The following is a 14,653-nucleotide window of genomic DNA, read 5'->3' as shown; positions in this document are numbered from 1 at the left end:
AAACACTAAATGCCCACTGAAGAGCTCTAGACTATTCTTTTCCAGCAAGTGTATGATGCTGAGGAACCAGTGTTAGAAGGCAATGAGGTGATAACACTTCTGTGTATCCCATGGGAAGACAAAACGCAGCTTGTAAAGCGAGCGCTGCAAAGTGCACATTTTAAGGCCCAGAATGAAAATAGAGATAAATGAATATACTGTTATGATAAAAGACTCCTCAGTGCTGACTAGCAGCATGGGGGCAGGTGCTGTGGGGCTGTGGGGCACCCCTGATACCTGAGGTTTCTTTCCTTTAAAAAGAGTGAAAGGCCCTGATGCCTTCCATGGTGAATGGGTATGAATTCTGTGCTTATGTATGTATGTATGTACGTATATGTGTGCGCGAGTGGCGCTTGCAGACACAGCATTTGTTAATGGGCATCGAGAAGTCATATATGGAATATTACATGGCTAGAGTGGCATTTTGGGGCAGCCAGTCTAGACCTTACTGTGCCATGACTTTATTCTGGGCATCTTGATAAAGCAAGCATGGTACGTGTTATTAATTGGCTAGACTGGGCATTTTGGGGCAGCCATTCTAGCCCTTTCTTACTGTGTCACTGGTGGTCATGAGATTTTGTACTGGCATCATTATCAGTCAGAAACTCTTGGGGGGCATGCAGTTCTCCGCCGTGAGGGTCTGGGGCTCAGGAGCATCATCAGGCACCACTTCTTCAAAGATCTTGGCACAGCAGCTCGCTGCCTCGCTCATGGAGTGTCAACATGTTCTCGCAGTAGGACTCACTACATTAAGCGATTTCATGCTGAAGGAAATGAATCCTGTTCAGATCATGATCACAGTGTGCACTAGCTGGCTGCCAACGCATGGCTCTTCCACTTCAGTTTCAGAAGACCACCCGTCTTATGAAAGTTATAACAGCGCGTCGGCAATGGACTCTTGTGGTGTAGTAGCTCCGTGTTATCCCTCAGAGCCACCGCCCGCCCCATACTCCACCCCGGCCCTTTTTTTCAGTTGTCCTGTCCCCACCAGCATTTTCAGCACAGTTACTCCACGGGAGGAGGGTAATTGAGACTCACTGTTGGGGTGTTGAAGGGGTGCTGGAGACTTAAGTTGCTATTTTGCTTGAGGTTGATTGTGTTGGAGAAAGCTGGAGACTTAAGTTGCTGGAGGGTGGCACTGTGTAAACATGAAGGTGTTGGAGCAAGGCATTGGAGGTGTCAGGTGTTGGAGGGTGGGAGTGAGTGCCAGACAGTTAAAGCTGTTGACGGAGGGGCCCTTAGCTGCTCACAGTGGATGGTGGGGTGCCCGTGGTGAACATGGTTGGGAGATATTCAGGCTCTGGGGGACTGGCGGGAGTGGGTTGCTGTGCAGTGGATCATGTGAACTATTGACAAGGAAATCCCTGCGTGTATTGTCCTAGTATAAAAGTGTGAGGTGGTACAGCATCTGATTGCATTGTGGTTGGACTTGTATTCGTCAGTTGCTGTCTCCAGTCTGTGGCCAGATACTTGACAGGCACTGGATGTCTGCACTTTGGGGTTTACGCCTCTTCGAGATGCTCTGTCTCTCTATTTACAGTTTAGCCCGAGTGAAGTTGTCTGCTTGCATTCACAGTGATTTGGTAATATGGGCCTATACTCTGATATTAATGCTACATGGGGCTTATCCGTTCTTGCATCAAATGTATATCACATTACAGTGATATAACCATATTTTTCTTAGTGTACTGAGGAACAATGCTATGTGATGCCACTTCCTGTTTTGTCAAGGGGTAAAAGGTTGTGTGCCATCACTTCTGGTGATGTCACTTGGGTGCAGGATCAAATGACATTACTTCCTGTGATGTCACCAGCGTTCAAGGGTCGTATGATGTCACTTCCGCTACCCCTGGCATTTTGGTGAAATTACATCTCTGACTCTATGACCCATTCAAGAACAATTGTGGGCCACTTACTAAGGGAGTTTAGACCTTCAGCAATCACATCCACCTCTGACAGGCCCGGTTTTGAGGAAAGGGAGAGCAAAAACTTGATTTAATTGGCAACAATTATAAACTAAATATATAATTTAATAATTTCACAATTTATCCATGGCAGGATGGGCTCGAACCCCAACCTGTCAGATACTCCCAGCCGCATGCATTAAATGATTGCGCCACAGAGACCAGGTGGGAAACAATAAACAGCAAGAACCTGTGACATCAATCTGAGCAAGAGCTCCTTTATTATTAAGATTATTCAAGGTCAGAACCGCAGCATTTCTATGCAGGAACAGTGCTAGAAATATCGGGTGATCCTTGGATGGGTGAGGAGAGGAATGCAGGGGAGCAGCAGCAATGGTCCGTTTATAGGGCTCTCCAACCATAATCCCCCTTAGATCCGTGGCATGGAATGATTGACATCCAACCCTTGCTCCTGTTTACCATTCCACCATCATAACAGGCCTCTTGCCCACAGTGGCAGAGTAAGACAGGGTAAGACAGAGGTTGCAGGTGAGGAAGAGAGTGCAGAGAGAGGGAGGGAGGGCGCTAGGTCAGCCTGTGATATGCCCCGTGCAGCTAGGGGATGGCATTTCATGTGGTGGAGGCTTGTTTAGTGTGATGTCTCTCATCCTACCACATGTCCTTCAATTGCCCCATATCTCTGTTCGTTCTCTATGCCAGGAAGCATGTTGCCTTGATGTGACATGGTGATGAACATCTTCAGCCGGTCAGCGATTTCACGAATCTTTGCTGCCAGCTCTGATTTAGCCCCTTCGTAGAGGTGAAAGGAATTCTTTGCTATATCGTAAGCATCTAAGGGCAGAAAGAGGGCTCCTACGATCCCAGCATCCCTTGCTGCCCCTCCTGCGGCTTGTGCCCCCGCCCTTGCAGCTCCTGCAGCAGCAGCCCGGATGATGTCATCCAGAACACTTGTAATGAGACATATAATAGAGTTTACGCGCTCTTTAATGTTGCACATAGTGTTGCTTGACCCCATGAGGTCAATATTGAAGAAGTCGCGGGATAGTTGTTCTCCAACCTCTCTATTTTCTTTATTCTTGATATGATGGCTAAACTCCTCCAGCCTCTTACACACCCTGTCCTTCTACAGTTAAATATGTATTTTACTTTTACCATTAGAAATAGAAAAAGATGTTTATTTTCCAATTGCACTGGTGTCAGCAACAGCTGGATTGGCTCTAGCAAATGTGCACCTCATAACGGGACCCTTTTATTTGTTGTAATTTTTTTTTTATTATGGCAACAATTTATTTCAAACCTTTCATATTAAATCAATACACCTCGACTCATTAAAAAACTAAAATCAAGCCTTAGATTCCCCAATCATTTCCCATAAAATAAAGAACAAACATCAAAATGGAACATAACACCATCACTGTGAAATTAAAATCAGACCCAAGATTCCAAATTCAACATCCATGTAATAAGGAAAATCAAAGCTAACAACTTCCGGCACACACTTAGTGATCTCTTTTTCTTATGAAGGAGTTCATTCAGTTGCTCATTATTTGGGAGTTTCAGGACACCTTCCAAAAATAGCAGGATCCCTATGATCGTTTTTTTACTGTCGCCAACCAGAAAAGCATTCCACCATCATAACAGGCCTCTTGCCCACAGTGGCAGAGTAAGACAGGGTAAGACAGAGGTTGCAGGTGAGGAAGAGAGTGCAGAGAGAGGGAGGGAGGGCGCTAGGTCAGCCTGTGATATGCCCCGTGCAGCTAGGGGATGGCATTTCATGTGGTGGAGGCTTGTTTAGTGTGATGTCTCTCATCCTACCACATGTCCTTCAATTGCCCCATATCCAGTACTCTTTTCGTTCTCTATGCCAGGAAGCATGTTGTCTTGATGTGACATGGTGATAAGGTTCTCGAGCCTGTCAGCTATTTCACGAATCTTTGCTGCCAGCTCTGATTTAGCCCCTTTGTGGATGTGAATGGAATTTTTTGCGATATCGTACGCATCTAAGGGCAGAAAGACAGCTCCTACGATCCCAGCAGCCCTTGCTGCCACCCCTCCTGCGGCTTGTGCCCCCGCCCTTGCAGCTCCTGCAGCAGCAGCCCGGATGATGTCATCCAACACACTCGTAATAAGAAATATTAGAGATTTCACAAAGTCTTTTATGCAGCCCATACTGTTGCTTGACCCCATGAGGTCACTATTGAAGAAGTCCAGTTGAATGTCCTCAAATGTGCGAGATAGTTCCTTCTGAACCTCTCTATTTTCTACGGTATTGATATAATGGCCAAAGTCCTCTAGACTCTTAAACACTACTTCAAGATCCTCAGAACAGGACGTCAGGACTCTCTGCACATTTTTTTTATCGGTTGAATTACTCTTTACCTCTGCAACGCCCGCTGTAATTTTTGTGGCCCCACCAGCAATGGCAACTCCAGCCCCAACAGCAGAGACTATCAGTGATGTCCCTAAAGTAAAAGGGGCTAAGATGAGCCCAACAATGGAGAGGACGCCCCCTGCCGCGCTCACTGATGCCCCTGTGACGGTTGCAATAGCTGCTCCTCTGTGGAACTTGTCTACATCATCAGCAATTTCATGGAGTTTTTTAATGTACACAACCATTGCTCTTCGTTTTTCAGCCAAACAACTCTTGAGAGTCTCCAGTTCTGTCCGCCAGGAGGGTACTTCAGGAAGCCTTAAAAGGAAAAAATGAGAGAAGCATTAAAACACTGGCTGGTCATACTCCTAATACAGAGAAGCCACCCCATATATTGACCTATGTTTGAAGTGAGAAAGAAACATGAGGTCGAGAGGAGAGACGGTGTGCACCGGCATCTCCTTCACTGTCTGCTATCCAGTTCAGAGCTCCTCAGAACTGGAAGCAGATAGTGAAGGGAGTCCAGGTGCATGCCCTCTCTCCTCTCCTCCTCATGTTTCTATCTCTGCCATGTGTCTCATTACTTAAAGCACTGGGGAGCTCTGAACTGGATAGCAGATAATGAGGTCATGAGACACATGGCAGAGATAGAAGCACAAGGTGGAGAGGAGAGAGGGCGTGTACCTGCACCTCCTTCACTATCTGCTATCCAGGTCAGCGCTACACAGTGCTTGAGGTCATGAGAAACATGGCAGAGATAGAAGCACAAGGTGGAGAGGAGAGACGACGTGCACCTGGACCTCCTTCACTATCTGGTTCCAGTTCAGAGCTCCTCATTGCTTGAGGTCATGAGACACGTGGAAGAGATAGAAACATGATTGGGAGAGGAGAGAGGGAGTGCACCTGGACCTCCTTCACTATCTGCTTTACCAGTTCAGAGCTCCCCATTGCTTGAGGTCAAGAGGAAACATGGCAGAGATAGAAACATGATTTGGAGAGGAGAGAGGGTGTGCACCTGGACCTCCTCCACTATCTTGTATCCAGTTCAGAGCTTCCCATTGCTTGAGGCCATGAGACACATGGCAGAGATAGAAGCACAAGGTGGAGAGGAGAGGCAGCGTGCACCTGGACCTCCTTCACTATCTGCTATCCAGTTCAGAACTCCTCAGTGCTTGAGGTCATGAGACACGTGGAAGAGATAGAAGCACCTGGAAATCATTATCTGCTATCAGGTTCAGAGCTCCCCAGTGCTTTAAGTAATGAGACACATGGCAGAGATAGAAACATGAGGTGGAGAGGAGAGAGGGCATGCACCTGGACTTCCTTCACTATCTGCTTCCAGTTCTGAGCTCCTCATTGCTTGAGGTCATGAGGGACATGGCAGAGATAAAAGCACCTGCACCTCATTATCTGCTATCCAGTTCAGAGCTCCCCAGTGCTTTAAGTAATGAGACACATGGCAGAGATAGAAACATGAGGAGGAGAGGAGAGAGGGCATGCACCTGGACTCCCTTCACTATCTGCTTCCAGTTCTGAGCTCCTCATTGCTTGAGGTCATGAGGGACATGGCAGAGATAGAAGCACCTGCACCTCATTATCTGCTATCCAGTTCAGAGCTCTCCAATGCTTGAAGTAATGAGACACATGGCAGAGATAGAAACATGAGGTTGAGAGGAGAGACAGCGTTTACCTGGACCTCCCTCACTATCTGCTATCCAGTTCAGAGCTCCCCATTGCTTGAGGTCATGAGACAAGTCGAAGAGATAGAAACATGATTTGGAGAGGAGAGAGGGCGTGCACCTGGACCTCCTTCACTATCTGCTATCCAGTTCAGAGCTCCCCAGTGCTTGAGGTAATGAGACACATGGCAGAGATAGAAACACGAGGTGGATAGGAGAGAGGGCGTTTACCTGGACCTCCTTCACTATCTGCTATCTAGTTCAGAGCTCCCCAGTGCTTGAACTAATGAGACACAGGCAGAGATAGAAACAATGAGATGGAGAGGAGAGAGGGCGTGCACCTGGACCTCCTTCACTATCTGCTATCCTGTTCAGAGCTCCCCAGTGCTTGAAGTAATGAGACACTTGGCAGAGATAGAAGCACGAGGTGGATAGGAGAGAGGGACCTCCTTCCCTATATGCTATCCAGTTCAGAGCTCCCCAGTGCTTGGGGTCATGAGACAGAGACTGTAGCTGGAGTGGGCTAACATTGTCTTGAGGATATGAATATCCTGTGATGTCATAGCTCTTACTATAAGAGATTAGCCAGTGTCTCAGTGCTTACACATTTTGGCAAATAAAGGAGCTGACACAACTTGTCACCAGTTGTTTTGTCCTCTGGGAACACCTTTCCCACACAATCACACGCACTCGGATTGCACAGTTCAAAGAAAAGGACAGAGAAAATTCTCTATGGAACCTCTCTTTATTCTCTCCTCTCCAAACCGCTACCCTTTGTCTTGCCCCGCCTACTTCCTTACTCTCTCCCCATGCCCCTGATGATTGGGAACCCTTAAGGTGGTCCTTTAGTTAAGGAGGCACCTCTTCATTGGGACACAACAAACAGGGACAGGATATAATTTGCCCACCACCTCACAATGTAACTAAGTAGTCATGATTGGTTTAGAATTGCGGTCTCAGAGTTAAAAAGTCAACAACTCAGGCATTCAGAGAGGCCCAGATAGATGGCAGCAGATTACTTTCTGGGACAGTGTTGGGCCTCATTGCATACTTATTACAGACCACACAGGAGCCCTTATTCTACAACCTTTACTTTATTCCTCTCCCTCACTTCTGCCTGTCCCACTTCCTCTGTCCCTCCCTTTCCTCCCGCCTCCCGCTCCCTCCCACAGTCCTGAGTCCATTTCCTTAAAGGGGCTCTGTCCTCATTCCCTCCTAACACCCCCCCACACCTTAACATGAGACTTCCCGGGCTACATTTGCTCAATCAGCGTTGGGGTCTCCTTATGGTCTGATGAGGCCTACCGAGTGATTCGCGGGTCTCGCCCGCATTTTCTCATTGTGGTGTTTCGCATGCCTCTTCTACTCCTGCTCACTCCGTCGCAGTCGCCTCCTCTTCGTTTTGTTCCGGTTCCTTCAGGTATAACTCGTGGAAGAGGGGGGCCTCTGGCGTCGTCTCACCGTGGTCCCTCATTGTGGTTATCACTGGTCCTCTGCCCCTTGTCGCTAGGAGGGGATCTGTGCGGTCTGTCTTTTCCTTGGCTTTCCTTCTCTTATTCGTACAATCCTTGCCCTTATTCGTACAATCTTTACTTTATTCCTTTCCCTCACTTCTGCCTGTCCCACTTCCCTTGTCGCTCCCTTTCCTCCCGCCTCCCGCTCCCTCCCATAGTCCCGAGTCCATTTCCTTAAAGGGGCTCTGTCCTCATAACAGACAGTACAAATGGGAAGTGCAAAGAAAGGTTTGAACCCGTGTCAGTCCAGTTTTATAAATCCAACAAAATGCATGTTTTGATAGTTTTATTGGACTAACTTGAACATTATGCAGAGAGAGTCCAATGTTTTGGCTTTCAAAGTCTCATAGACGTCTTCATCAAATGGTGATCAGAGTGAAATTAGTAACAAAGGAGCCAACACTTTGGACAGTTCTTTCTTATAGAGAAAGAAGAGATTTTGCAGTTTAAATTTCATTGGGTGCAGGAATAGTGTGCATGGAATGGAGGCCTTAGACAGAAGAACGATACATCTTACAAAAGGGGGAACATATAACATTCTCTCTGAAAACCATTTACATTTCTAGTTGTGCAGAGAAAGCATACTGTGGCAGATCAAGAACAGGGCAGAGCAAGCATACTGTGGCAGATCAAGAACAGGGCAGAGAAAGCATACTGTGGCAGATCAAGAACAGGGCAGAGAAAGCATACTGTGGCAGATCAAGAACAGGGCAGAGAAAGCATACTGTGGCAGATCAAGAACAGGGCAGAGCAAGCATACTGTGGCAGATCAAGAACAGGGCAGAGAAAGCATACTGTGGCAGATCAAGAACAGGGCAGAGCAAGCATACTGTGGAAGATGAAGAACAGGGCAGAGCAAGCATACTGTGGCAGATCAAGAACAGGGCAGAGCAAGCATACTGTGGCAGATCAAGAACAGGGCAGAGAAAGCATACTGTGGCAGATCAAGAACAGGGCAGAGAAAGCATACTGTGGCAGATCAAGAACAGGGCAGAGCAAGCATACTGTGGCAGATGAAGAACAGGGCAGAGAAAGCATACTGTGGCAGACCAAGAACAGGGCAGAGAAAGCATACTGTGGCAGATCAAGAACAGGGCAGAGCAAGCATACTGTGGCAGATCAAGAACAGGGCAGAGAAAGCATACTGTGGCAGATCAATAACAGGGCAGAGAAAGCATACTGTGGCAGATCAAGAACAGGGCAGAGAAAGCATACTGTGGCAGATGAAGAACAGGGCAGAGAAAGCATACTGTGGCAGATCAAGAACAGGGCAGAGCAAGCATACTGTGGCAGATCGAGAACAGGGCAGAGAAAGCATACTGTGGCAGATCGAGAACATGGCAGAGCAAGCATACTGTGGAAGATCAAGAACAGGGCAGAGAAAGCATACTGTGGCAGATCAAGAACAGGGCAGAGAAAGCATACTGTGGCAGATCGAGAACAGGGCAGAGCAAGCATACTGTGGCAGATCAAGAACAGGGCAGAGCAAGCATACTGTGGCAGCTCAAGAACAAGGCAGAGCAAGCATACTGTGGCAGATCAAGAACAGGACTCGGTCTACTAGACATTGCTTCGGGGTTATTTAAGTAAGCATAAGCTCTACTCTCATGAAGGAAAGTCCCAGGGGTGCTCCTCAGGATGCCAAAACAAAATACACAAGTCCTCCATCTAAAATCCTACTCTAACCTACCCACTTTACCTATCTTTCAACATAATATAATAACCACCAAAAGCAAGAGTGAGGGAACCGGAAGGGACTGGGAATGCTGGCCCAAGGCTTCTGACCCACAACCGTGTGTCCTTTAGTAAAGGCCTGGGGTAATAGTTAAAGTTCAGAAAATGAGTCTGTTTTTGGTGAGCAGGAAGTGCAGAGGTCCTAGACCGGGTCTCTTTCTCTCTTTTTGTATCTTTCTCTCCTTGGGGTCCGTCGTTCTTGTTCACTCCCCACTCAGGGGTTCTCTCAGTTTCTTCTGGGGTCTTCTCAGTGTCTCCTCACTCTGGTGCGCTTCTCTTCCTCACTCTCCACTCGGGGGTGTTCACTTTCTCTTCCCCACTCTGGGGCTTTCCTCCTCACTCACCACTATGTGGTCTTCTCTGTGTCTCCCCACTCTGGTTCACTTCTCTTCCTCACTCCCCACTCGGGGGCTTTCCCCCTTCTCACTCCCCACTCTGAGGTGTTCTCTTTCGCTCCCCACTCTGGTGTTCTTCCAAGGCTCCACTTCCTCATCTGCACTGCCTCTTCGGGCTGCTGCGGCCAGCCATCAGCGGTGTCTTGCTGCACTCTCCTGGTACGTCTCTGGGCCCCTGCGTTCTCCCCTGCCACACCCTTTCTGGTTTCTTTGCTGTGGTTAATCTCTGTGGCACATGCTGAGGACCTCCTGTGATTGGTCATCCTAGGGAGGCTTCTGCAGGGGGCTGGTCCACTCATCTCTCCCAGTCTTTGCAGGTGATTGGGCACAGTTAGGGTCAGAGGCCAAGTCAGCCATTACAAAATGGTGTCTGTGCTCATCGTGAACCTTAGTCGGGGTCCTTGTCCCCTTAGGGGAAGTCACCTTGTTGTGGCTTGTCTTACCATGCACCATTCTTTGTATGCATGGAATGCTGTGTGTGACTGACATGGAATGCTATGTGTGGGAATGTTATGATCTGAATGCTCCTGTGGATGTCAGTTGAGAAGATGGGGTGACTGCGAGAGAATGCTGGTGGATGTTCTGTCCCTGTAACTTACCTGGTGTGGCCTAAATGTATTCCTGTACCCTATATCATGAGCTGGAACTCAGTAAAGATGTTTCCTGTTCCTACACTAGTGTCAGTGTCGTGCTTGACCAGTGTAGCGACCCCGGCTCGCAGCAGGCCTGCGGTGTCGCAGGAATGAAAGGCAGACACGGAGCTTTCAACAAACGTCCTCTTTATTTCTCCTTCTTTCTAGAACTCCCCGATCCCGCCCCCTATGCGTCACTTCCCTTTCTTCCCTCCGCCCGCCCCCATCGTCACGGAGACGTCAACGTGACATCTCCCCCCTTTTTAAACAGTTACCAGGTTCTTCGCAACAGGCGACGGCCTGGTGGGCTTATAGTCCATTTCCTCTATCCATCTCCGAGGTCTGTTCCGAGCCCTTTGTGGTCGTGCTTGCTTTCGCCCTGGTGATGGCCCACTCTCTTCCGCAGCATCCCCTTCTTCAGGTTCTGACTCAGTCGAGTCCCACTGGTCAGCCTGATACGGATCGTCAGATTCATATATGAGAGGGGCTTGAACTCTGCCACTCAGGCGCCGAGCCCCAGTCGGTGGAAGCTCTTTGAAGTGGGAGGAGTTCCGTGTGATTGATCCCTCGACCCCTTGAGCCGTCACTATAGAGCCCTTCTTCTGAGTGACTAATAGCGGCTCATCGCGAAATGCCGAGGTATGCTTGTGTGTCGAAGGTTGGAGTACTGCCACGACGTCGCCTACCTCGAGGTGTGAGGGCTGCACCTTCCGGCGAGTGTCGGCATATTCTTTCATCCAAGCTTTTGCTGCTCCATCTTGTTCTCGTACTGCTTGATCCAGCATCGGTGGCGGAGAGATTTCATTGGTCTGGGGGATGCGTGTTTGTGTATTCCGACCGAACATCAGTTCTGCTGGGGTCTTCCCTGTGGTGCTATGAGGAGTCCCTCTATAATCTCTCATCAGTTGGTTCAGGACTTGTTCATAAGGCTGGCCAGTTAGCCTCGCTATCTGTAGGGCTTTCTTTAGGTTGGCCATAAATCGTTCGATCATTCCATTGGCCTGAGGCCACAAAGGGGTGACCTTCCTGTGATGGAATCCCAGATAGTCAGCAAATTGTGCGAATTGATGTCCGCAGAATGGAGCCCCATTATCTGTCTTCAACACCTTCGGCACTCCATAGGCTGAGAATATCTGATCTAGTGCGGGGATGACATGGTGAGCAGCCGTTGACGATACTAGTCTCACATCGGGGTATCGTGAGTACTCGTCCATGACAGCCAGGACATATTTCCCCCCTTCGATGGGCCCGAAGAAATCGGCCGCCACTGCTTCCCATATCCTCTGTGGGAGTTCCGACATGAGTAGTGGCTCAGGATGGCGGTTTGGTGTGATCACACAGCACGTGGGGCACACCTTCAGCGCGGCTTCAACCATGTTGTCCATGTGAGGGAACCACACCTTTTGGCGCAGCATGCGTTTCGTTGATACCATCCCTCGGTGCGTCTCGTGGGCTAGTTCTATGACTTTGGCTCTCATGGATTGGGGAATGACAAGCTTGCAGTCCTTGACGAGCAGGTGATGATCCGACACTGCGAGTTCCTCCTTTACCTGCAGTAGCCTCTCCACTTCCTCTCGCACTGTGCCCCCTGCAGCCCCCCCCTCTCCTTTGCCCTTCGCCACAGCCCCGACTCCAGTCCCTCACGAATGATGCTGCATGCTGCATCTTTCTCTGTTTCCGTGGCGAGCGCCTCCATGTTTATTCCTTCTGGCGCGGACTGATGGTTCAGGTACCTTAAGTATCTGTCGGCTACGGATGGTTCCGGGGCGCTCTGCTCTCGAGGCCTCCTGGACAGGAAGTCAGCCGGATTTTCGCCCTTTCCTGGCCTGTGAATGATCTCAAACGCGTAGTCTTTCAGTCTCAGGCCCCATCTTGCAATGCGCGGGGGCATTTTGGCCTGAGGGTTGCCGTACAGAAATAAGAGGGCCTGATGGTCCGTAATGACCTGGAATGGTTTGCCATACAGAAACAGGTGGAAGTGCTTGCATGCCCATACCACCGCAAGCCCTTCCTTTTCTGCTTGCGAGTATGCTCTGTGATGGATCTTTCGGATCGAGTTGCGCCAGGATAGCTCCGAGGCCAACCGGACTGGCGTCCACGGTGAGTTCCATCTTCCTGTTGGGGTCATAATATGCCATGTTCTCTGCCTTCGCAACTCGCTCTCTGATCACTTCGAACGATCTCTGGCAGTCACTGGTCCATTCAAATTTTGCATCTTGATGGGTCAATTGCCGTAACGGTTCGCTGACTGACGCGAAGTCCCGTATGTATCGGTTACAGTAGCTGGCCAGGCCTAGAAAAGACCGGAGTTCCGACACATTGGATGGGGCAGCAGTGTCATTCAGCGCAGCCACTTTGTCCGGGTCCGGTGTCATGCCAGATTCAGAGAAGACATGGCTGAAAAACTTCAGTGCCGATTTCCGAAATTCGCACTTGTCTCTGTTCAGGGTAAGGTTGGCATCATGAAGGGCCTTACATACACTCATTAGGGTTTCATCGTGCTTGTTGACATCGGTCCCGAACACTAGTATGTCGTCCGAGTAGTTGAGGCAGTTTGGAATGTGCTTTATGATGTTTTGCACTTCAGCCTGGAATGTCTCCGCTGCCGAGGATACCCCAAAGCTTAATCTTTTGTACCGAAAAAAGACCAAGGTGTGTAACGAAGGTCGTAATGTTTCTGCTTTCAGGATGAAGAACTAGCTGGTGGTAGCCTTTTTGCAAGTCAAGCTTTGAGAAAACTTTGGCTCCGTTTAATAGGTGTATCATGTCAGCTATGCGTGGTGCAGGGTGCCTCTCTCTTCTGATGGCCTGATTCGGGCATCGCATGTCAACACAAAGTCTAATTGCCTCAGAGCCCTTTTTGGGGACCGGGACAATCGGGGACACCCACGTGGTGGGGCCGGTGGCCTTCTCGATGATGTTTTGTTCTAACAGTTTCTGAAGCTCATCTTCAACCTTCTTTTGGATGTTTACCGGGATCCCGCGGTATGGCTGTGCTACTGGCCAGATTGAGTTGTCCACGTGGAGTTTTATTTGTCTGTTCCGAAGTTTTCCGATGCCTCTGAAGATCTTGGGATATAGATTGTTTATCCTGGCCACTGGATCTATGTATTTGTGGACCATTATGTTGTATAAGATGTGTGTCAGTCCCATGTCGGCAGCTGCTTTGAAGCTGAGGACACAACCACTGTCCGTTTCCGTGGCCAGAACATGAATGGGTATCCTCATTTCATGCCCTTTGTAGCGGCACAACCCACTGAATTGTCCCAGACACTTGAGTGGTGTTTTGGCTCCATATGCATATATGTCCACCGTCGCCGGGATCAGCTTCGGTTTTTGTAGTAGGTCAGTGTAGACTTTTTCACTCACCACGTTGACCGTGGCTCCTGTGTCACTAAGAAATTCTGTCGGCCTTTCTTGCAGCTTGATTATTAATGTAGGGCTGTGTGCTGTCGCTGTGGGGTTGCCCAGAGCATACACGTAGGCCTTCTTCTTGTGGTCGCTTCCGGATGAGCTAGGATCGGAGTCCGTGGGGGATTGTTCCACCAGGTTTCGTACATGGCGTCGGGACCTGCGCTCTGGTTTTGCGCGCATTACGAACCTCCTTCTGTCCTTCCTCCTCTGCCGATCTTCTCCCGAGTCGCGCTCTCGCTGATCACCTATGGGCTGATTCGGGGTGACTGACGTGGTGGGGGTTGGGTTGTTGCTGGATGTTCCCCCGTATCGGCTTCTCGGGCGAGCCGTGCTGTCCCTGGGTCGGTCTCTCCCCCGGTCACGGAACAGCCTGCATACTGCTTTGAAGTGTCCCTCTTCACCGCAGGATGTGCATCATTGTCCTATCGCAGGGCAGGTTCCTTCATGTGGGTATTCAAATCCACATTTATAGCAGAAGAGTTCCTCTGACCTTTTCTCTAGCTGTAGTTTGTTCAGGCTTTCCCCCGCATTTGTGCTTCCAAAGCTCTCTACCTGGGAGTCTATGGCTCTCTCGACTCTGGCCAGCGCTAGGATTTACTCCAGCGTGCGCGATTTTTGTAGCAGCTTCCGGCGGAAGGCCTGGGATTCGCATCCGGAGATAATTTGTGATCTTAATGCCTCTGTGTTCGAATAGTTCGCAAAATCACAATGTTTCAATTTGGTGCGCAAGCGCATCACATATGCGTCCATGGTTTCCCCTTTGGCCTGCTTGGTGCTATGGAATAGATGCCTTTCGTAGTCCACATTCGTATGTGGTGCGAAGTACGCAGCAAGCGCATCTTTAAAGTCTTGGATTGAGTCAATCGAGTCTTGGGGCATTTCATCAATTATGTCTCGGGTGGCAGATCCTACAGCTAAATTGAGTAGGCATACCTGTCTTGCATTGGCAA

General features: G+C 49.2%; 1 protein-coding gene across 1 annotated transcript in view; it reads right to left on the bottom strand.

Annotated features, from left to right (window-relative positions):
- Positions 1-2,214: 2,214 nt before the first annotated feature.
- Positions 2,215-14,653, bottom strand: part of LOC138480457 (uncharacterized) — a 286,047-nt gene continuing 273,608 nt past the window's right edge. The window contains exons 8-9 of the mRNA XM_069612241.1: positions 3,774-4,653; positions 2,215-3,087 (exon numbers count right to left, since the gene is read on the bottom strand). Coding sequence (XP_069468342.1) covers positions 2,608-3,087; positions 3,774-4,653 — 1,360 coding nt within the window. The 3' untranslated portion in view covers positions 2,215-2,607. The remainder of the gene's footprint in view (positions 3,088-3,773; positions 4,654-14,653) is intronic.

This window comes from Ambystoma mexicanum, chromosome 5p (assembly GCF_040938575.1).
Source record: "Ambystoma mexicanum isolate Mex_15411 chromosome 5p, UKY_AmexF1_1, whole genome shotgun sequence".
Taxonomy (NCBI): Eukaryota; Metazoa; Chordata; class Amphibia; order Caudata; family Ambystomatidae; genus Ambystoma; species Ambystoma mexicanum.
Note: the sequence above shows the minus strand (reverse complement) of the source record. Positions and strands in the feature narration are given on the sequence as shown.